Source organism: Bufo bufo, chromosome 5, assembly GCF_905171765.1.
Source record: "Bufo bufo chromosome 5, aBufBuf1.1, whole genome shotgun sequence".
Lineage (NCBI taxonomy): Eukaryota > Metazoa > Chordata > Amphibia > Anura > Bufonidae > Bufo > Bufo bufo.
The window spans coordinates 206445569-206470565 of record NC_053393.1 but is presented as its reverse complement, the minus strand read 5'-3'; the positions used below and the strand labels follow the sequence as shown (position 1 = coordinate 206470565).

The following is a 24997-nucleotide window of genomic DNA, read 5'->3' as shown; positions in this document are numbered from 1 at the left end:
CGCTTTGTATTACAGATGCTTTGCATCATGAGCTGTACCATGCCGTCGTCATACTTATTTCTTTCCATCATTCTTATAGAGGTTGATCTTGGTTTCATCTGTCCAAAGAATGTTCTTCCAGAAGTGTGCTGGTTTTTTTAAGATGTTTTTTTTTTTTTTTTTTTTTTTTTAGAAAAGTCCAATCTAGCCTTCTTATTCTTGAGGCTAATGAGTGGCTTGCATCGTGCAGTGAACCCTCTGTATTTACTTTCATGAAGTCTTTTCTTTATGGTAGATTTGGTTATTGATACGCCTATATCCTGGAAAGTGTTGTTCACTTGGTTGGTTGTTGTGAAGGGGTTTCTCTTCACCATGGTAATCATTCTGCGATCATCCACCACTGTTGTCTTCCGTGGGCGTCCAGGTCTTTTTGCATTGTTGAGGTCAGGAGTTCTTTCTTTCTTTCTGAGGATGTACCAAACTGTAGATTTTGCCACTCCATATAGTGTAGCAATTTTTCGGATGGGTTTTTTCTGTTTTCGCAGATGAATGATGGCTTGTTTCACCTGCATGGAGAGCTCCTTTGACCGCATGTTTACTTTTTAGCAAAATCTTCAAAATGCAAGCACCACACCTCAAATCAACTCCAGGCCTTTTATGTGCTTAATTGAGAATGAAATAATAAAGGAATTGCCCACACCTGCCCATGAAACAACCTTTGAGTCAATTGTCCGATTACTTTTAGTCCCTTTAAAAACAGGGTGCCACATGTAAAGGAGCTGAAACTCCTAAACCCTTCATCCAATTTTAATGCTGATACCCTCAAGTGAAAGCTAAAAGTCTGGACTTTATGTCCATGTCCATTATATAACTATCATTTGAATATGTTTTACTAAACAGGTAATAAAAACAAAATTTGTGTCAGTGTCCAAATATATATGGACCTAACTGTATTCCCAACTTGTGCGAAAAAGTGGTGGGGCTTGGCCTAATATGCACCATTATTGCACCAAATTTCTGGTATACAGTTCTGTCTCAAGGTAAGCCAACCAATAGTTGATATAAAGACAAAAGTGTCTATCCATGCACGAAATTTATCATCCAGCCTGTGCCACTGTGATAAATTTTGTGCTTGTGTAGACACCCTGTCTAAGCTTATGCCATCCACAGGCTTAGTAAAACTGAGCCAGTATGTCTTAAAGTGAGCACAGTGGGGGTCATTTATTAAGCTGAAATACACCTGTATTAGGTGTATTTCTGTCGCAGATTGCGGCGCAGCAGCTAGTTGCGCTGTAATCTGCAACTTTGCCCAGCGCACGTGGAACCACCGCCAGTTTAGGGCTTTATTAAGACCCGCGCCTAAAACACCGGTCTGCATAAATGTGCCCCAGTGTTGCTATATACCTATAGATGCTGCACATCTCTCCATGGTGCCAAAAAGTATGTTATAAATTCAGCCTGGCTGTATCTGTAATATCACCTAGGGGCACACAGCTTTTAACACCTTCATGACATCCATCGCACAGAGACACCTGGGCTAATGTTTGCTATCGGCGATAACACCTATCAGACATTTAACCCTTCATATACCATGATCAGTTGTGACCACAGCATCTGAGGCTGGCAACGCTGCCCCGAATAGCTTTCCCGCGCTGAGAAGCCGTTCTTTGGTGTTAATAGGCTGGAGCCTGTATGTAGGCCTGCAGGAACATCATGAATTCCCCATACACTGCTGTATTAAATTACAGTAGTGTATGGGAGAAGCAGTGTAATGATTGCACGTTCAGGTCTCGGGGCTTAAATATAAAATATATACAGTGTGTGTATATATATATATATATATATATATATATATATAATTGTCTTTCTTTTTTTTTTATTAAAGTATTAAAACACAAGAAAAAGCTATATAAATGTGGTATCGCTGTAATCGTACTGGCTCAAAAATTGAAGGGTACAAGTCACTTTTTTCACATAGGGAACACTGTAAAAATAAAACCCATAAAACTATGACAGGATTATATATTTTTTTCTGTGCCATTGCCGCTCTGAATGCTGCCTCCAAGTTTTTTCCAATATACAAGTACAATAGGGGCTACAAAGTGAAGTTGAAAGCCAGGCACAACTCTGCTCTGCTGAGAACCAGTTTTATGCCAACATTAGGGGGAAATTACCAAGCTACATGCACCAGAAAAAACAGGCATACATACTTTGCACAACATTGTTTTTTAGACATGATTTTGGACCTCCGTAGACACCAAACATGGCTTATAGCAAAATGGGCATGGTTTGGAAGTAAGGGGTATGGCTTACAATGCAAAAATGTTCACCAATTTTAACTTATGCTTATGCACACTAGTGTAATGGCTCAGTCCCCATTCTGCTGACCGCAAATAGCGGTCCTCAGTGCATCGGCTGTGGCCATTTGCACTCTGTTTGCAGATGCGGACCCATTGACTTGAATGGGTCTGCGATCTGCAAGATATGGCCAAAGATAAAACACGTTCCATCTTTTTGCGGATGCACAGATCGGAAGCCCACAGAACTGCTTCATAGTCCTTCCGTGGACTTCCGATCCATGCCTCTGCTTCGCAAAAGATAGGTGATGTCCTATCTTTGGTCGTATCTGGTGGATCACGGACCTACACAATTCAATGGGTCCGCACCACAGAGTGCATACGGCCGGTGTCCGTGTATTGTGGACCCGCTGCTTGCTGGCTGCAATACGGGCACCACGCCCATGCAGTCATGTGCATGAACCCTAAGTAAGCTAACCAATAGGTGTAAAGTTTGACAAAAGGCACCACATTATCGTACAGCGTGAGCTACTGTGTTAACTTTTGCGCACCTTTAGGCTGTCTTAGTTTACAATATTAGACTGGATTAGTAAATATGCCCTACAATTAGTATGTCCATCCTTTAGCCATATCTGTGTGATATAAAATATACTAGGTTGAGGGTCCGCTCTTAGGACAGATTGAAAATAAATAATTAATCGTAATTATTTCTCATCTTCTTTTATTTTTCAGTATTTGTATGAGTTTCTGGATGCCCTGATAACATGCCAAACAGCCCCAGATGAGGTACTGTATGTTACATACTTTTGTAATAAGCTTCTCAGGTTATTATAATAATAAACACATATCCAATATTCACATACCATGTATATTATAATTTCCATGGTGCTTTTTTTTTTAACCTGTTTTTTTTTTTTTAGGCTTTCTTAAAGCTGGATAAACTGGCTGGGATGCTCACGGAACAACTGAGAAAGCGAACAAAACAGGTAGACGGTGTAATTCTGTCTTTCTAGATTGATTGTTATGCGGCAGACATTGATAATGCCCTTCATAGTCACCGTGCAGTAGCTAGGTGTTCCATATGTGAATGGGACTGTATGAACAGTGTTCGTATATGGTGAAGGGTTCATGAGAAACAAGGCAAAGGACACACGAGGCAAAATTCAGGGCGCCCATTGGGATTGCGGGAATCACAGTTTCACTGCTAGATGTGAAGACTAGATGTGAATCCCCTTTCTCACTATGAAAACAACAAAATCTCTCATTGTTGCCCTGATCCATTCCCAACTCGATAACTGTAACTCACTATTAATTGGCCTCCCCCTCACCAGACTTTCCCCTCTCCAATCTATCCTTAATGCAGTAGCCAGGGTCACCTATCTGTCCAACCGCTACTCCGATGCCTCTGCCCTGTGCCAGTCATTGCACAGTATAGAATCCTTGTTCTCACTCACAAAGCTCTCCACCCCCCTACATCTCTTTCCTCATCTCTGTCTACCACCCTACCCGTGCTCTACACTCTGCAAACGATTTACGACTGACATCCACCATAATCCAAACTTCTCACTCCCGGCTCCAAGACTTCACCCGAGCTGCACCAGTTCTTTGGAATTCCCTACCCCAAGAAATTAGGATAAGTCGCAATACACACACAGTTTTAGGCGCTCCCTCAAAACACATCTGTTTAGGGTGGCCTATTACATCCCGTGATCTAACTCCTCTCTATACAGTATATAGCCCATTTATCATCATTTCCTGAACCTGATCCTCCACCAAACTCTACACAGCACCCAAAAGCACTTCAGATATCGGCTGGCGACTGGCTCATGCAGCTTTATATCTGCTCCCCTATTTTCCCACGACGGCTGGACCATTGCACAAAACAAGCACTTCTACCCTTTGTGTCACCCCTATCTCCTCATAGATTATAAGGTCTTGGGAACAGGACCCTCATTCCTTCTTGTTCTGATTATTGACTTGTCTGTTGCTTTGTTATTTATGACTGTTTGTACATGAACCCCCTGAATTGTAAAGCACAGAATATGTTGGCGCTATATAAAGATTATTATTATTATAAGACGATGAGTGGATGCAGTCTGGTCACGACTGTGAGGTGGGTAGTAGATACACTAGAGCAGAAACTGGTGTCTTAAAATACCCATTTTACTCATTGTGGGGTGTTATGGCCCACCTCAAATAAAAACGATAACTTAGAAAGATTTCGTTTTTTTTTCTATGAAAGTTGTGTGTTCATTTTTTCAATTGACATTATTAAGGTACAAGAAGCGAGACTAAACCGGGATGATGAAGCAGTGAAAAAGGCTGTGAGTGAATATGATGAAGCCCTAGAAAAGTAAGATGATTTCATGGCGTTGTTGTCTTCTGAAAGAAGGGGGTATTTTAATTTTGTGAACTTGAAATCGTATTTCCAGACCTTTTCATGACTGAAGAACCTGTGACCAAATGCCTCTTACCTCTGTGATCATCTTGCTCCTCTTCTAGAGATGATAGAACCTATAGAACGTATTTGAGCTATAATTTGAGATTTTCAATGCCACTTTTAATAAGTAAGTGGGGTTTAGCAGGGGGTACCAGGCCTCATGTGGATCAACAGATGTTCTACCACTGGTGCAAATCTGCCTGCTCATAGTAGGTGTATACTTCGGTTTCTGGCATAAGGACAGCCAAAGATTTGTTAATAAATTTGTCCGATGTTGCTCTAATGAAGTATGGATTAAGATTGGCGAATGAAACTCCACTCGTTTTTTTTTTTTCTTCATATTTAATGCATTATATTTTCAAATGTTTTTATTTCAGGTTAATAAAAAAGTACATACAGTGTGATGTGATAAGTAGTATTTTACAGCATCGTTTACAGCAAGTCTTTGGTAAAAGTCCCAACATAGACAATCAGAGTAGTATATAGGAGCTACTACGTCAACCTCCCGACATCAGTTGGTTTTTAGAAGGGGGGTGAGGGGGAAAGGAGAGGGGAAGGGGAAAGGTTGAGTTATGGGGGATTAGTAGTACAGAAACCATAACTTGATTCCTTGCAAACTGCAAGGTGAATATAACATAACAGTAGCCCAATATGTTCACCTCTCCTCCACAGTTAGTGGAGTTAAAATCCAAGCAGGGACCCCCCGCTGAATCCTCAAATAGGATCATATCCCCGAGATTAGTGGATCGTTTAGTAAGGCACGCGTCTTATACCAGGAAGTGAGTTGAAAACATTTGTGGATGCATCTTCTAACCTGGAGGGGCAGTATATCTATGAAGCTCTCCCAGCATGTGAAGAATTGCTTCACATGGATCTCCTTCCTGAAAGACGCCTCTACCCTGTCCATCTTCAATAAGAAGGAGACTTTCTCAAGAAATAGCTTAAACGGCGGGGGTGTGGGGTCGTTTCACGTGTGGAGGATAGTCTTGTTTCCTGCTGGTAATTTCCTATTACCTGGGGTGCACCGTGTACTGGTCGGGTCAATGTACCCAAAGATGGCCCATATAGGGTCCAGAGGTGCTGCTGATGTCAAATGGGTGGTGGTAAATGTGTGGATTTTATGACAGGAAGATTGTATCACCGGGAATAAGCCACAAACTGTGGAAAATGTCTGCTCCTGTCTCTTTACACCAAAACTTTAATGCATTATAAAGTAATATGTAAAGAATTATGATGTTATAATAGTCTCTCATGATGTCATACTTAGTACATTATGATGTCATAATACATTATGATGTCATAAGGTGTTTTATAATGCATTATGATGTCATGAGAGCGTGGTAATGGCCTGAAGTCCCTGTGGGGTTAGATGATCCACACGTATCGCCGTACAAATACCGCTTTATCATGGCTTCCCCTGGTGTGACTGAATAATGAATACATTATGAGATCATAATGGTGTCTTATGATGATTCAATTATTGCATCATGATATCATAAATAAAGGGGTTGTCTCATTAAGACAACGTATCTCCAATCCACAGGATAGGGGATGTGTCTGATCAGCAGGGGTCTGACTGCTGCGGTCCCCACAGATCGTGAGAACAGGGTCCCATGCTCCCCATTTGAATTGAGTGACAGATGAGCATGTGTGTCTCCGTTCAACTGTAGGGAACTGACAGAGATAGCCAAGTGCAAGCACTCCGCTATCCCCCCACAGTCCCATAGAGGTGAATGGAATGGCAGCGCGCGTGCATGACCACCGCTCCATTCTAACAAGGGAGCGCGGAGGGGCCCAACTGTTGTATCCACTCCAGTCAGACACATATCCCCTATCCTGTATTCATGTTAATAATACTTTTGTCTTTTATTTAGGTATATTCCTGTTTTAATGGCCCAGGCAAAAATATACTGGAACATGGAGAACTATCAGATGGTGGAGAAAATCTTCCGTAAATCGGTGGAGTTTTGTAACGAGCATGATGTCTGGAAACTGAATGTAGCCCATGTCTTGTTCATGCAAGAAAATAAGTACAAGGAGGCCATTGGCTTTTATGAGCCCATTGTGAAAAAGCACTATGACAATGTGAGTAGTGTCTGCATCGGTGCACTGATATCACTAATTAGGTTATACTGCAGTCATTGTATGGAAGTTCTCTAGTGGCTTACGAAAAAAGGTAAGATGATAGCTTACAAGCAGTGGACATGGTTCTGCCCATGTAGAGTAGTGCTCATTTCCCACAGTCTGACAGGAGCATGTCCAAGCTGCTTTGCAGTCCATTCACACAATCGTTTTCGTTTTGCGGACTGCAAACCACGGACACAGGCCTTGTGCACCCTACATCCCGTGCAGACCCATTGACTTCAACAGGTCCCCGATTTGCAAGATGCGGCAAAGAATAGGGCATGTCTCATCTTTGGTGGACCCAGAAGCGCACGGAATCCCATTGATTTCTAAGGCTGCAGTGCTACACTGGGAACCTTGGTCTTGTGACACCTGTGACGTCCAAAATCGCAATGTAACCCTAGCCGAAGGGGGAAGACCAAGTGGGAGACCCCCACCAATGACTAAGAAGTTCTTAGACTTGCGCTGTCTCTCCTCTTTAGCTCACTGGGGGAGATTTATCAAAACTGGTATAAAGTAGAACTGTCTTAGTTGACCTTAGCAACCAATCAGATCCCACCTCTCATTTTTCAGCGCTCCTTTGGAAAATGAAAGGTGGAATCTGATTGGTTGCTATGGGCAACTAAGCCAGTTTTCTTTTACCCCAGATTCGATAAATCGCCCCCATAGACTTTCTATTGAGCTCATCTTCAGCTAGCAAGGAGAGACAGCGCTCAGACCCTCGTTTAGGGATATGTGGCACAGCACCTGGCACATTTATTTTGAAGTGCCAGGTATACTGCAAAGCAAATGCAGCACTTTTCCTTAGCTTTGATGGTCAATGAATAAAATGCCAAATTAGATTCTTACCAAGTATTTGATAAACTAAGCATTTCTTGAACTCTTGACAAATGCTCTGTTCCCTCGCTGATTACTGAGGCGTACGCATCATCTCTGCACCGTTTTTCTCCTGTGTGTCTTAGCTGGGACAGTGTAACATTGAAGAATGTCCTTGCAAGAGAAAAGTTTCGGTAAACTGAGCGTTTGTCTCTTTTTATGCATTTTTCCATTGCTTTGGTTGCATGGAGTTTCTGAGTGTTTGCCTCTATTATAGTGTGTTGCTTTGCCTCCAATCTGCCGTTTTCACTGTGTATCCAACCCTAGTGACCTCCATTCTCAGCCTTCATATTGTTAAAAGAGGACCTGTCGCCTCTCCTGACGTGTCTGTTTTAGTAAATACTTGCGTTCCCCATGTAAAAACTCTGAAACATCAATTCTTCTGTATGTTGTGCCATTCTTCTATTATTCCTGCAAGAAGTTTCTGAAAGAATTGCAATCAGTCTGCAATAGAAACATAGAATGTGTTGGCAGATAAGAACCATTTGGCCCATCTTGTCTGCCCAATATACTGAGTACTATGGATAGCCCCTGGCCCTATCTTATATGAAGGATGGCCTTATGCCTATCCCATGCATGCTTAAACCCCTTCACTGTATTTGCAGCTACCACTTCTGCAGGAAGGCTATTCCATGCATCCACTACTCTCTCAGTAAAGTAATACTTCCTTATATTACTTTTAAACCTTTGCCCCTCTAATTTAAAACTATGTCCTCTTGTAGCAGTTTTTCTTCTTTTAAATATTCTCTCCTCTTTTACCTTGTTGATTCCCTTTATGTATTTAAAAGTTTCTATCATATCCCCTCTGTCTCGTCTTTCTTCCAAGCTATACATGTTAAGGTCCTTTAATATTTCCTGGTAAGTTTTATCCTGCAATCCATGTACTAGTTTAGTAGCTCTTCTCTGAACTCTCTCCAAAGTATCAATATCCTTCTGGAGATATGGTCTCCAGTACTGCGCACAATACTCCAAATGAGGTCTCACTAGTGCTCTGTAGAGCGGCATGAGCACCTCCCTCTTTCTACTGGTAATGCCTCTCCCTATACACCCAAGCATTCTGCTAGCATTTCCTGCTGCTCTATGACATTGTCTGCCTACCTTTAAGTCTTCTGAAATAATGACCCCTAAATTCCTTTCCTCAGATACTGAGGTTAGGACTGTATCACTGATTTTATATTCTGCTCTTGGGTTTTTACGCCCCAGGGTCATTATCTTGCACTTATCAACATTCAATTTTAGTTGCCAGATTTTTTAACAATTCCTCTAGTTTTCCTAAATCCTTTTCCATTTGGTGTATTCCTCCAGGAACATCAACCCTGTTACAAATCTTTGTGTCATCAGCAAAAAGACACACCTTACCATCGAGGCCTTCTGCAATTTCGCTGATAAAGATATTAAACAATATGGGTCCCAGAACAGATCCCTGAGGTACCCCACTGGTAACAAGACCTTGGTCTGAATTAGGGATGTCCCGATACCGATACCAGTATCGGTATCGGGACCGATACCGGGCATTTGCACGAGTACATGTACTCGTGCAAATGTCCCCGATACCACTGCCGATACCTGTGCACCGCTTCTATGTGTCCGTCCGCGGCCCCTGCATCTCGCACAGCTAACAGCTTCACAGGCAGCAGCAGGCAGTGTAATTGGAGCCTAGAGTGGAAGCTAGGCCCGCCCCTCCCCGCCCTCCAACCAATCAGAGGCAACCAGCACTGACTCACAGCACAGGGAGCGTAGTGCAGAGACTCAGAGAATCGTCTGACAGTTTATTAGTTAAAAGAATCCAATGAGTCACAGACTGTGTCACCGAGTCCCTGCCAGGCTTCCTGCTCTGCGGCTCCCTGTAAGTCCGGGGGAAGGGGGGGGCATTATTAGCATAGCATGTAGTGGAGCTGTGTGTGTACAGGGTGCATGTAGCAGAGCAGGAAGTCTGGGGTGACACAGTCTCTGACTCATTCGATTCGTTTTAACTAATAAACTCTCAGACGATTCTCTGAGTCCCTGCGATAACTATACATTGTAATTACATCACAGTCTGCTCCACTGCATTTACTGCAGCAGAGCTGTGTTTGCCAGGAGCGAGTCCCTCCAAAGGTGATAGTGTCTGTCTTCTATGGCCCTGGTCCTTCCCTTCCTGCTTGCAAGCTGCACATTGATCTCTAAAAGCAGGCATTAGGGCAAGAAGAAATATACATTACTGTATGATGGCCACAAGACTATTATACTGAGGGGGGCTTCAAAAATTGTTGTCCTGACTCCTTACAGTAGCGTCTCCTTGTGGCTGCCCCCATACAGTGTAACGTCTCTTTGTGCCTGCCCCCATACAGTATAACGTCTCCTTGTGGCTGCCCCATACAGTATAACGTCTCCTTGTGGCTGCCCCCATACAGTATAACGTCTCCTTGTGGCCGCCCCATACAGTATAACGTCTCCTTGTGGCTGCTCCATACAGTGTAACGTCTCCTTGTGGCTGCCCCCATACAGTATAACGTCTCCTTGTGGCCGCCCCCATACAGTATAACGTCTCCTTGTGGCTGCCCCCATACAGTATAACGTCTCCTTGTGGCCGCCCCCATACAGTATAACGTCTCCTTGTGGCTGCCCCCATACAGTATAACGTCTCCTTGTGGCTGCCCCCATACAGTATAACGTCTCCTTGTGGCTGCTCCATACAGTGTAACGTCTCCTTGTGGCCGCCCCCATACAGTATAACGTCTCCTTGTGGCTGCCCCCATACAGTATAACCTCTCCTTGTGGCCGCCCCATACAGTGTAACATCTCCTTGTGGCTGCCCCATACAGTATAAGGTCTCCTTGTGCCCCCATACAGTATAACGTCTCCTTGTAGCTGCCCCCATACAGTATAACGTCTCCTTGTGGCTGCCCCCATACAGTATAATGTCTCCTTGTGGCTGCCCCATACAGTGTAACGTCTCTTTGTGGCTGCCCCCATACAGTATATAACGTCTCCTTGTGGCTGCCCCCATACAGTATAACGTCTCCTTGTGGCTGCCCCCCATACAGTATAACGTCTCCTTGTGGCTGCCCCCATACAGTATAACGTCTCCTTGTAGCTGCCCCCATACAGTATAACGTCTCCTTGTGGCTGCCCCCCATACAGTATAACGTCTCCTTGTGGCTGCCCCCATACAGTATAACGTCTCCTTGTGGCTGCCCCATACTGTATAACGTCTCCTTGTGGCTGCCCCCCATACAGTATAACGTCTCCTCGTGGCTGCCCCCATACAGTATAACGTCTCCTTGTGGCTGCCCCCCATACAGTATAACGTCTCCTTGTGGCTGTCCCCATACAGTATAACGTCTCCTTGTGGCTGCCCCATACAGTATAACGTCTCTTTGTGGCCCCCATACAGTATAACGTCTCCTTGGAATGTTATAGTTCTGTTTTTGGGCCTTTTGGTTGGTCAGTGGTCAGAAAATACATGTGTGTGTATTTTATTGTTAAAATTAGTATCGGTAATTGGTATCGGTGAGTACTTAAATAAAAGTATCGGTACTCGTACTCAGTCTTAAAAAAATGGTATCGGGACATCCCTAGTCTGAATATACTCCATTGACTACAACCCTCTGTTGCCTGTCCCTCAGCCACTGCCTAATCTATTCAACAATATGGGAGTCCAAGCCCAAAGACTGCAATTTATTGATAAGCCTTCTATGTGGGACAGTATCAAAAGCCTTACTAAAGTCTAGATAAGCGATGTCTACTGTACCTCCTCCATCTATTATTTTAGTCACCCAATCAAAAAAAATCAATAAGATTAGTTTGACATGATCTCCCTGAAGTAAACCCATGCTGTTTTTCATCTTTCAATCCATGGGATTTTAGATGTTCCACAATCCTCTCCTTAAGTATGGTTTCCATTAATTTCCCCACTATTGATGTCAGGCTTACTGGCCTATAGTTGCCTGATTCCTCCCTACTACCTTTCTTGTGAATGGGCACAACATTTGCTAATTTCCAATCTTCTGGGACGACTCCTGTTGCCAGTGATTGGTTAAATACATCTGTTAATGGTTTTGCTAGTTCACCGCTGAGCTCTTTTAATAGCTTTGGGTGTATCCCATCAGGCCCCTGTGACTTATTTGTATTAATTTTAGACAGCTGACTTAGAACCTCTTCCTCTGTAAAGACACATGCATCAAAAGATTCATTAGTCTTCTTTCCTAACTGAGGTCCTTTTCCTTCATTTTCCTTTGTAAAAACTGAACAGAAGTATTCATTGAGGCAGTCAGCTAGTTCTTTATCTTCTTCCATATACCTTCCTTCTTTTGTTTTTAATTTAGTAATTCCTTGTTTTAGTTTCCTTTTTTCATTTATGTATCTGAAGAATGCCGTTTCCTTTTTTCCCTGACTGAGCTAATTTCTCTTCTGCCTGTGCTTTGGAAGCTCTTATAACTTGTTTGGCCTCTCTCTGCCTAATCTTATATATTTGCCTGTCATCCTCGTTTGTTTTTTTATAATTCCTAAATGCTATCTTTTTGTTTTTAATGATTTTGGCCACTTCGGCCACAGTGGTCTCTTCCTTTTTTTGCTTTTACTGACAAGCCTAATGCAATTTTCTGTTGCCTTCAATAGTGCCACTTTTAAGTAGTCCCATTTCTCCTGGACTCCAATGAAACTGTTCCAATCTGATAGGGACTCGTATACCACTAATCTAATTTTAGAAAAGTCAGTTTTTCTAAAATCTAAAACTTTTGTTTTTGTGTGGTGTGACTCAGTCACTATACTTATAGTAAGCCACACTGACTGGTAATCACTAGATCCCAAGCTTTCCCCTACAGTAATATCATATACCAAATTCCTATTTGTGAATACTAAATCTAAAATGGCCTCCTTCCGTGTTGGCTCCTCAACTACTTGCTGTAGAGATAACCCAGTAGGGAATTTAGAATAACTGTACTCCTGGCAGAACTAGCTATTTTGGTTTTCCAGTTTACATCTGGAAGATTGAAGTCTCCCATAATGATAACTTCCCCCTTCAATGTCATTTTAGCTATTTCCTCAACTAGTAGATTATCTAATTCTTTGACTTGGCTAGGTGGTCTATATATCACACCTACACAAGTTACCTTATGATTATCAAGCTGCAAGGTAACCCAAACTGACTCTAAATTGTTCTCGCTAACTTGTATCAAATTAGATTTTATGCTATCTTTCACATACAGGGCCACCCCTCCCCCTTCTTGCCTTCTCTGTCTTTCCTGTATAGAGAGAACCCTGGTATTGATATATCCCTGTCATTACTCCCCTTGAACCACGTCTCAGTAACAGCCACTACATCTATATTCTCAGATGCCATTATAGCCTCAAGTTCATTGATCTTATTCCCTAAACTACAAGCATTTGTAGACAAGAATCTGAGCTTGTCATTTCTTAACCTTTGTGCTACTAGCATCTTCTGGCATTGTTCCGGGGGGCAGTTGGACTGCTGGATTATCACTCTTTTGCCCCCCTTTCCTAGTTTAAATGCTCCTTAGCAAATACTTGGAACTGTTCACCGAGGACATTCGTTCCCTTGAGAGAAAGATGCAAACCATCTTTCTTGTACAGTTCTTTTCCATTCCAACAAGACCTAACATGAGACACAAAGCCAATACCTTGGTTCAGACACCATTCACCAAGCCATACATTGAATTCCTTAATGCGCATCTTCCTGTCATGCTGAAGGTTATGCACAGGCAAAACTGCAGAGAATGAAACAGTTGACGCAACCTCCCGTATATCCTTTCCAAGTGCGTGAAAAGCTTCTTTCACCTTTTAAAACCTCATTGTAAGCCAGATCGTTTGTCCCAAGATGGACAATAACATCCACTTCCCTTTCCTGCTTTGCTTGCCTAACAATATTAAGGATCCGTCGTCTATCCCTGCTAGCGGTAGCACCAGGGAGACATCTCACAACACCATTCACCTCAAACTTCACACCTCTTATGATGGAATCGCCCACCAACAGCTGCTTACTATCAATCCTCACCTTCTCCTTTTTGTCTTTGGCTGCAGTCTTGCATACTTTAGGCATGGGAGATGATTGTTTCTCACCCACTGTGCTTGAGCCATCCTCCATGTTGCTCTTGCACTCTGAAAGTGCTGCAAATGAATTATGGAGAGCCACAGACTGTGGGACATGTCTTCTATCCACAACTCTCAGTCTACCAGAACCTACAGTAACCCATCTTCCATTTCTAGGGGGCCTCTGTGGCAGTGGCATTGCAATGTTCTCAGTCTGAGTTTGTTTAATGGTTAATTTACAAATCTCAAATTTCAAAAAGGTAATTTCCTGCTGCATTATGGAGAGCTGTGTACAGATCAGACAGTATCCAAACCTCTGAAGAGTGGAACCTGAAATAAAAGCACAACAATTCCTGCACAGAACCAGGTCTGCCATTGCAAAGAGGGGAAAGATTTTAAACAAGCAAATCTTACTTGTTTAGATTGTATCCACCTCCAGATTACCTCCTGGGTATCTCCTGAATATCTCCAATGCACTTATAAAAAGCAGCACTTTGAAAAGGTCCATCTGGGTGTTACCCGTTGGGGGTGTTTCTCTTCACAGTCTATCACTAGTAGCGCTGATTGGATAATGTCAGACTGTGCAGGGACACGTCCCAAACGAGTAACACCCAGATGGACCTTTATTACAGACTATTGGCAATTTATTCATAAAGTTCTAGTAGGAATAATAGAAAAATGGCGAACATAGAGTTAGAAGAATAGATGCTCCAGAATTGTTATTACATGTGGAACGCAAGTAGCAGGGGACAATTAAGGCATACAGTGACATCTGTCAATGTGATTAGCAGAAAAAGTGTGCAGCAATCACATCAGCCCAATCTCTTGTATCTTCCATAGGAAATCATGACCTATGGGGTACACATATGGACATGCCACTGGTTACATGTCAACATAGATATATCCTGATTTATGTTCAGTGCTTCATTGTTGTAAATACTCAGCGCAGTCAAGAAGTCAGGAGGAACTACTTACAGCTTTCTACCGTGATTTAAAACGCGTCAGTGGTCGCACCTTTCTTTGTTATTGCTCTGTTGTTTTACTACCATGAATGTGCGTTGCATGTGCTGGATGCATCCTTACCATGCAATGCCCCACGAGCAAGGGACACGTTCCTGTCCTTGTCTTCATCTTTTTATGCGTCATCTTATGGTAAACCGAGCCTGAGGGTCAATTTACACGTCCACAAATGGGGTCTGCATCCGTTTCGCAATTTTGCAGAACGGGTGCGCACCCATTCATTTTCAATGGGGCCACAAAAGATGCGGACAGAACACCGTGTGCTGTCCGCATCCGCACTTCTGTTCCGCGGCCTTGCAAAAAAAAAATAGAACATGACCTATTCTTGTCCGCAGCCACGGACAAGAAAAGGCATTTCTATCATAGTGTCCGTGTTGTGCGGATCCACAATTTGTGGACCACAAAACAGTTGCGGGCATGTGCATGGACCCTAAGCATTCTGAAATTTATGGAGGACTATGAACAAATTGTCAACTTTTCATAGCTATAGTGCAGTGTATATTACATGAGTCCTCATCTATCTGCCTCCCCCAATTATTAGCCATGGATACAGATGCATTACAATATTGGACTGAGGGTCTGGGTGCTCCCCCAGCATCTGTACCTTCTATAGCTGTGCACCTGTATTTATATATGTTCCATATTTATACTACATTATATAGAACATAATAGAAGATATATAAAATGACATATACTATAATATACTATAAAATTAGAAAGCACAGTAGGAAAATAGCATCCTACTGTGAAAAGCTAATGCTAGCCATATAGATAAGACTGCTTTAAAAGGGTATTCAGTAATCAGTGGGGGTCTGACCTATATCTCGACACATGCTCAAATCTGAACTCTAAATATAGTGTGATGTATTCAAATGTGAATGCCGCTGTACTGCCCCCATGATACACATATGGCAGGGCATGCGCCTCCAGGAGAAAGGGCGAGCATGTTGAACTCCAACATGTCTGATCCTTGTTTACCCTAATAGCAAAGGAAAATAGCCAGGCATGATGACGGTTACACTGCTTCACCCTCTCAATTATAGTGCAGAGGGCACAGCAGTTGCAGAGAAAGCAGAGCCTGTAGGTGTAACGCCCCTGTTGCTCCTTGAGGCTCATTGGCATATATTAAAACATCATTTTTCTCAGCAATGTGGGCACATATGAACATGGGACCAACACAGATGTCTTCAGGTGCCAAGTGCACATCCAACAGGTCAGCTACTGTAGTTTCATAGGTACAAATCTGCTGATAGATGTCCTTTAGGCCTCATGCACACGACCGTTGTTTTGGTCCGCATCCTAGCCGCAGTTTTTGTGGCTTGGATGCGGACCCATTCACTTCAATGGGGCCGCAAAAGATGCGGACAGCACTCCGTGTGCTGTCCGCATCCGTTGCTCCGTTCCGTGGTCCGCCCAAAAAATATAACCTGTCCTATTCTTGTCCATTTTGCGGACAAGAATAGACAGTTATATCAATGGCTGTCCGTGCCATTCCGCAAATTGCGGAACGGACACCATCGTTGTTTTGCGGATCCGCAATTTGCGGATCGCAAAACACACAACGGTCGTGTGCATACTGTGAACGGCCTCCTTGGACTGAAGCTTGGCATGATGCCTTTCTACTGTCTGAATTACCCTATAACTTTCTTCATATGCAGGAAAGCTGAGCTGGATGTGGTGGCTAGGGTTGGGTGGGACTACTTAAAACATCGTAGTGGTCTTTGCTCTGCTGTTTCTGTATCTCCCATACGAGTAAGCAGGAGTTAGGGAAACAGTATAGCACAGCGAGCTACCCTGTTTCTGAAACCTGTGAGGTGCAGATAGAGGTGCTCACTATGCAAAACTGTTTCCCTAACTCCTGTTCACCCATATGGGAGATATAGAAACAGTGCAGCACAGCCCGCTCTACTGTTTCCATAGTTGTGACCACACATCCAGGATCGGGGGCTGTGCTAGGATTGATAGCTATGGACAACAGACACCGTTTTTCTTTTAGACTGTTTCGTAAATCTGCCATATAATGTATAAGTGTTTTTTTCGGCAGGCCTACAATGGAATAAAACCAAACTGGCTGGACAAAATTGAAAGTATAACCAGGATTTCACCTGATAGTAAACAAATGACAGCAAAGAAAAAGAATAGGGCAGTCTAGGGTGTGCATTCCAGGGCGTCCGCTGGTGTATTGTTGAGCTGTAAACCATATAGGACATGGTATATAGGTCTAATGTGTTACTTAGGGCATACTGCCTCACTTTGGAGTGAAGTACCATAGTTTTTAATAGTTGGTGCATGGGCTTGTCATGTTTGCATATATGATCTGTAATGCTTAATGTTGTCAATGTGTGTTGGATATTATTCGGAGAACATGCTTTTCCACCACCTTCATTCAAGGTCCTCAATAGTCACCCTTCCATTATTCAGATTAGAAAGGACATTGGAATATACGTGCCATACACTTCTTTATAAAAGCCTTTGTATTTATCAAAAAAGCTAAAAATGACATCTGTCTTCCTCTCCAGATCCTGAATGTCAGCGCTATTGTCCTTGCAAATCTATGTGTGTCCTACATCATGACGAGCCAAAATGATCTGGTAAGTTCTGATGAGACCACTAACTGCCTCCTTTGTCCAGCCTATCGTATGTAAAATCTAAAATCTTTTAAGGTTTCTTAAAAACCTTTGCGATATAAATTGTATCTTGCTAAAAAAAAAAAAAGAAACCGTGTTGCTCTTTGGAAACTGTCACTAAGCTGCTGTTTATGGATCCCTTATACTTGCTACAGGTATTCGTGCGAAGACCCAATATTTATATTCCAGTACAAATGAATCCATCATTAGCGGGTATCCTGCTTGATGGTTTCCATGTAGTCATATATTTTTCTACACTGCGTGTAAATGAAAATGAGTGCTAAAGGTGGATCTTTACGTTAAGAGTTACTGAAAAACACAAAGCTAAGTCCCAGACTAAACCAACAGATGGCATGGAAGAGGCACCAGGCAAGCTTAGAACTCGTGTCAATCGTCCCATGAAGGTCATCCAGCAAATGTGTAGGAAGAAAGTTAGTGATGAAGCTTTATTCCAACAATGGTAAAAACATGGAGGGCACTTAGAAGTTCAAAATGCGTAAGTGATTTTCTCGCTGGTATCATTGGGGGACACAGGACCGTGGGTATAGCTTGCTGCTGCCACTAGGAGGCGACACTAGGCTGAAAAGTGATAACTCCTCCCCTGCAGGCTATACCCCCTCCAGCCTGGAGAGAGCATATCAGTTTTTAGCTTAGTGTCGTAGGAGGCAGACCTCCCTGCTTTTGCAGGGCAGCTTACTTTTATTATTTTATCTTTTTCCTTTTTTAGGTTTGGGAAAACAGAGTCGCCTAGCCACTCTGTCTACCCCGGGAGCAAGGCCGGTGTCGGAATCCCTCACCGCTCGCCCTCCCCAAGAAACAAAAGTGGACCAGGGCAGCCCAGCTCCCCTGCTTCCCGCCAGCCAAAGGGGTCACCTGAATCCGGCTAAACCCTCCGCCATTCCAGTCCCCTGCCACTTCGGGTGCCAGCGGCTGAAGAGGTGACCCTGCTGGTACTCTGAGAAAGGGTGAAGAGAAGAGGATGAAGATGGGGTGAGTAGTCCTCATTGGGTAAGTACCTCAGCCCCCCCCCCTTCCCCTTCCCCTTGGTCACCTCGGTCACCTCATAAGATGGAGGACTTTTTCTTCATGAGGGCCCTACATTACCTCAGGCCCCAATGTAGTAGCCGGTACGTTATACGGCCTGCGGGGTGAGCACCCGCGGCCGGTGTTCAACCACGGCGCTTGAGAGCGCCACTCCGGTCACTCCACTTCCCGGCCGGCTATTCACTCGGCCGGCGCCAAAAATTTAGGCCCCGGCTTCTCTCCGGGCCTACCGGAACTCAGCCCGTACAGTTTTTTTTTTTTTTGCGGCCACGGGATGGGTTCCCGCAGCAGGTGGACACATCTGCCCACTGATCTGGGGGGTATCGGCGGTTACTCTGAGTCCCTCTGTGGTAGCCGGCCGGCAGTACCGCCCGGTCGGCTGTGCGCCGAACTTTATGTCCCGGCTTTGCGGCCTACTAGGCCGCAACTTTCATTCCTATTATGGAGGGGGCGGGTTCGTCCTTTAGGCGCGAATCCTCCCCGTCTAGCTGTCCCTCCTCCTCCAGGTGCCCGCTGAGCTCCGCTCCGGTTCTCTGAGCAGGGTTAACCCTTCCTGCACAGCCACCTTTTTCAGGCCCCTGTTTACCCTAGGTTTCTTACTGCAGGCGCAATGAGCCTTAATATTGCGGTATACAGCCCTTCCTGACCTCTCCATATGAGGTTAGGTCATCACCAAAAAAAAAAAAAAAAGAAATTATGCGCAACAAATCCTGCCCTCCTCAGTCCACAAAATCCATGCTCCAACTGCACGAATCCAGTGGGGTGCATCTGGAGGATCCCAATCCGCCCTCTGAGGCAGTTTGGTTGATTATGCTCCAACTGCGCAAATCCAGTGGAGTACATCTGAGGGGTTCCCATTCCGCCCTCCGGGCCGCTTGGTTGATTGTGCTCCAACTGCGTGACTCCAGTGGGATACATCTGAAGGATCCCAATCCGCCCTCTGAGGCCGTTTGGTTGATTATGCTCCAACTGCGCAAATCCAGTGGAGTACATCTGAAGGATTCCCATTCCGCCCTCCGGGCCGTTTGGTTGATTATGCTCCAACTGCGCAAATCCAGTGGAGTACATCGGAGGGATTCCCATTCCGCCCTCCGGGCCGTTTGGTTGATTATGCTCCAACTGCGTGACTCCAGTGGGGTACATCTGGAGGATCCCAATCCACCCTCTGAGGCCGTTTGGTTGATTATGCCCCAACTGCGAAAATCCAGTGGAGTACATCTGAGGGATTCCTATTCCGCCCTCTGGGCTGTTGGGTTGATAATTCTCCAACTGCGTAAATCCAGTGGAGTACATCCGAAGAGTCCCCAATCCGCCTTCCGGGTCGTTTGGTTGATAATGCTCCAACTGCAAAGTCCAGTGGGGTACATCTGGAGGATCCCAATCCGCCCTCTGAGGCCGGTTGGTTAATAATACTACAACTGCGCAAATCCAGTTGAGGACAACTGTAACTTCCTATCCACCCTCCGGGGGCGTCCGTTTGAGTTTCTCCTCCTGCGCAACTCAGCGGAGGACCTCTGGAAGCTCCCAACCCACCCTCCTGGGTCGTTTGGTTAATAGAGCACCGTCTGCGCAATCAGTAAGCAGACCTTTAGTTCCATTCCACCTCCGGGTAGTTTGGTTCTTCTGTCAACACCGCCACAGCCTGCAACAGCCATGGGCTAGAGGCTGAGAGGTGGAACTGCGCACGAGCGAGCCGAAGCAGGACAGTTATTCGGACTCTGACATGAATCCGGATTAATTTTCTGGTTCTGGTGTATGCATTAACCCCTTCCTTAGGCACTACTTACACTTCTACTAGATACAGTGCTTAATTTGGGTATTACCTCCTTCCTGAGGTGGACTGACCTCACTAGCATTGGCCTCAATGCCAGCCATAGGTACCCTCGTTCTGTGAGTGGCGGAATTGAAGTTCCACTGGGCTCAGTATCGTCAGCATACATTAACCTTTTGTATAGGTGGCATTATGGCATTCTCACTGCTGTCGCAGTTTTACGTACGCATTACACCCTTTCTGAGGTGGGATGATGGCACTTCCCACAGAGTACAGAACTCGTCATATGCAAGTTCCTGCTAGGTGCGTTACCCCCTTCGATGGGTGATGTATTTGCACTACCTCGGGTTACAGTACTTACTGGATATGTTACTCCCGATCATAGGTAAAGCGTTTGCACTGCCACTGGGCGCAGTGCTTGCCGTACATTTTTCCCCCTCCATTGGGTGGGTAATTACACTTCTGTAGATTGCGGTTCTGACTATCGCGCTACCCCCTTCCCTAACCGGGGGATTGCGCTTCCGTTGGTTACTATTCCATCTCCCATTTGCCATCACATACTTCCTATGGCATTACCCTCTACAAACGATCCAGTAACGGGGGGATCACTATGCATCTTTGCATGCTGTATTTCAGCTACGCCACGAATCTAGAGGCCTTGGTTTCCTTCACAGGGGTCCGTGGCAACAGTCGGTACCGCTGGTGCCTGATATTCTCATCTAGTGGCATATGGATACTGCCACGGGATAATATGGACACTCCAATACTGTATCCCTCTTTTCTTCATGCACTTATTGGAGACACAAAAATGTAGGCCTTTGTGCTCTCAGGGGTGTCACCCAGCCTTAGGTGTCCTAGAGACTCCCCATCCCCATGAGCACTCCACCGTTCAGGTCAGTCACACTACACAGAGTTCGGTGGTCAAGATCCAGCAAGCAGAATATTCCACCGACTCCGGATGCTTCGTCCACCACTCATCCTTATCTAGGTGAGGGCGTTATGCTGGCAATCTGCAGTGGCTACTACAACGGCTTCTCCTTCGCAGGGTAGTCTTCACGCTAGGGCTAGATTCTCCTAGTCGCTGTAGCGAGACAGCCCCCCTCAGGTAGGGGTTCTACCCTGGTACTAATTCGGCAGTTGCTCCTGTTCAGCGCCCTTGTCAGGTGGAGGGTTTAAGGTTAGCTCTACTAACTGGGCCAGCTTGATACCAGAAATTCTACTGGATGTTCTCAGGCGTTCCCCTCATGTCCACGCTGGCGGAGCATGCGGTAACCTCTACCGCACGAGGGGTGTTTGAGTCACCATTACATGCTAAGGTTCCTTCTGCACAGTTCTTTCATCAGGCAACGGATTCCTCTAACACGAGAATCAGTGACCTCTACGGTGTGGCCTACTCCTCGGCTGGAGTATGGCGTGAGCATTACTCTTGGGACTTCCCTTGTAGGGCCTCCCTTCAGGCGGAGTATCGCATCACCATTAGACGCTGTAGAGCTCCAGTCTCACATGGGAATGGGCTTTAGTTCTGGCCTCTTTCTGGTTTACTACCAATAAGGGTCCGTGGCTCTGACAACTGTTGTCCTTCTGCCACATCTAATCCATATGTTTGAGAAAGGCTCTTGATGTGAGCCGAAACGCGTCGCAGAGTATTGTTTGTGAACAATAAAGACATAATCTTTTGTTGAAGACTACAGTGAGTGGCACCTACTTTTGAGTGCGTTCTACTAGGTAGATCAGTCCCTGCGACACTCGTCAACACTAGATTGCCGTTCTAAGCGGGACCTGGATTCTAGTAGTCATACCGTGACGCCATTGGTGCTACCTCTCTTCAGATGTCGGTGATATCTACGTCACCTCAAGCCAATGGTGGTTGTTCTTTCACTGCTCATTCCGGGGGTGGACTGAGAGCCTTACCAAGACGGGTGGAGCGTAGTCAAACTTCACCCGGCAAGAGTTTTTCTCTCATCTTTGTTCCACTCATCTGCCCTTCCAGGCAGCGTTGCCGCTTTGTTGAAATATAGTCACTGACGGGGCTTCCCATCACTAGCGGTGCTCACATTGGCTTTACTTTACCTTTCCCGTGTGGTATTGATACTTTGACCTGTAGTGGGGCACGCCTGACTCAGGCGTTTGTTTCTTAGTGATTATCAGGCAGCTTCTCTCACTAGAAATCTCACCACCAGCCTCTATGGCTATAAGGGCATTGGTCTACCAATATTCCGCTCCCTAGGGGGCGTTCTCTAAACAGAGGTGAATCCTAAGGACTTGGCCTTTTAGTTCTACTTCCACAGCTGCGGCCAGGAGCCAGCTGTTTGGTGGCGATATTTTTTATTTTGATACGCCTTTCTTGTACGTATTTTTCAATTAAGTATGAACATAGGGCAGTGTTCCGTCCAGGATCCTCTTTTTTCGCAGAAGGTGGTCGCCTTTCCACACCTCACAGACATGGGTTTCTCTTCTTCTCCCTCGTAGTACACGAACCGAGCTCTCCATCAGCCATGTGATTTGGCCTCTGAGCCTGCTTGTCCTTGACTAGCGCTTACAGCCCTACGGACTTCTACCAATTCTTATCCTGGGGTCCTTGTCAAGGCTGACGGCCTCCAAAGGCTGTTTTTCCAGATGGATCCGTTCAACAGTTGCTCGGGCATTTGCCCTCGGGTAGGCAACGCCCAGCTGAGTCTTGGCCCACCCGACCAGCGGTCGGCGCTGCTCGGGTCCATCTCCTTCATGCAGTAGTTTCCAGTGTGGAAGGCAGTATCTTGGTCTTCCGGGCACACGTTCACAAGTCTTACCGGGTGCCTTCCTAGGCACCGGCGGATACTGTTCCAGGCAGCAAATTCTTGCAGGCGGCAGTGAGTTACGCATCCTCGAGGGCGTTTGTTTCTCCAGGGGCATGTGATTTGTTCCCTCCCCGTGGACTGCTTTAGGACGTCCCACGGTCCTGTGTCCCCCAATGATACCAGCGAGAAAACGAGATTTTTGTGAAACTCACCTGTAAAATCTCTTTCTCGCGGGGTTCATTGGGGGACACAGCTCCCACCCAGTAATTTCTGTTTGCTGTGATTGTTGGCGGTTGTGGAGCCAGTATGGCCCCAGTTCTGGTTTGATCCGACTGGCGTTGGTCAGTTGTTGGTTGTTTACCGTATGGTTATTTTCTCCTACTCCTATGGCTTGGGCACAAACTGATATGCTCTCTCCAGGCTGGAGGGGGTATAGCCTGCAGGGGAGGAGTTATCACTTTTCAGCCTAGTGTCGCCTCCTAGTGGCAGCAGCAAGCTATACCCACGGTCCTGTGTCCCCCAATGAACCCCGCGAGAAAGAGATTTTACAGGTGAGTTTCACAAAAATCTCGTTTTTCTGGATGCACTCTCTATGTTTTTAACTTTATTAGCAAAAGCTTCACACACGTTTGCTGAATTACCTTCATTAGATCTTCATGTTCACATACAATCCTCAAAATCATGTAAAATACAGGGTGGCCCACGAAAAAATTAGCCCGTCTCCAATATGTCCAAATCAAACATAGTGAATCTGTCTTAGTCGTCCAAAGTACAAAGCTAAACGTGTCAATTAGTGTACCTGGGGGCTGACTAGGATTGCTGACAGACATTTGGACCCATTGCTGTACTTCATGACGGACAAAGCTTGGTTTCATTTATCAGGTCACGTAAATTCCCAGAATACGAGGTACTGGTCCGCTGAAAATCCTCTTTTGACTCCTAAAACACCACTTCATGACTAGAAAATTGCCATTTGGTGCGCAGTGTCAGAAACACGAATAGTGGGCCCAATTTTCTTCAAATCACCCATGAATACCGCAGTTTACATGTTTGAACAGTTTTACAACCAACTAACACCAGAAGAAAAAATGTCCTGGGGCAACATGCGACACCTCAGGGAACTCACTGGCACGGGTTCATGAACTGTTTACGGAGGAGCGAACTGTGAGCAAAAGGTTATGGCCGCCACCTTCCCCAGACTTGTCCACATGTGATCTTCATCTGTGGGGAAATTCAAAACAGAAAGTGTCCGCTAACAATCCACATCCCCTGGATGAGCTCAAGGAAAACCTCACAAACACTATCCGCAACATCACAAGCCGTATCAGCCAACATAATCTGACGTGAACGGGGACCACTTTCATCATCTTTTGTGACTTGTGGGTATTTAAAAAAGAAACAATCCACTTGCTCGTTCATCTTGTCATACTATCGATGGAGTCGGGCTACTTTTTCGTGGGCCACCCTGTATATAAGAACATGCAGAACACGTAATTGGTGCCAGAAAGAATAACTACCGGTTCTTTACATAATAACTGGCACATCTTTAGACACCTTTTTTTAAAGCGTTCTGTAGGACCATATTATAAATATTTGTAACATTTGATGATATGCAGATTAATCTCCTCGTGGAGGACAGCAGTCACCAGGCGAGAGGATTTGATGTATAACCTTCTGTTCTTCGTTCATCAAGGCTGAAGAATTTATGAGAAAGATAGAGAAAGAAGAAGAGCAGATCGCTTATGACTACCCAGATAAGAAAATTTACCATCTTTGTATCGTGAACTTAGTTATTGGGTAAGTGAGCACAGTGGTTTAGCGTGGGTTGCCAGCACCCGGGGCAAGCCAAGTATTGCACCCCCCCTCAACATGTGACCACACCCCTTTGTTTTTCAAGTAATGCAGTACATGTCACCTGCAGTCCTATGTAACACTACAGATAACAGTGATAACTCTCTGAGTACAGATAATGTAGTAGATATCACCTGCAGTCCTATGTAACACCTAAGATA

At 45.0% G+C, this 24997-nt stretch overlaps 1 protein-coding gene across 1 annotated transcript in view; it reads left to right on the top strand.

Annotated features, from left to right (window-relative positions):
* LOC121001946 (tetratricopeptide repeat protein 30A) overlaps positions 1-24997 on the top strand; it is a 59323-nt gene that overhangs the window by 22751 nt on the left and 11575 nt on the right. Inside the window, exons 11-16 of the mRNA XM_040433220.1 lie at positions 3009-3062; positions 3197-3262; positions 4553-4629; positions 6591-6801; positions 17286-17357; positions 24679-24782. Coding sequence (XP_040289154.1) covers positions 3009-3062; positions 3197-3262; positions 4553-4629; positions 6591-6801; positions 17286-17357; positions 24679-24782 — 584 coding nt within the window. The remainder of the gene's footprint in view (positions 1-3008; positions 3063-3196; positions 3263-4552; positions 4630-6590; positions 6802-17285; positions 17358-24678; positions 24783-24997) is intronic.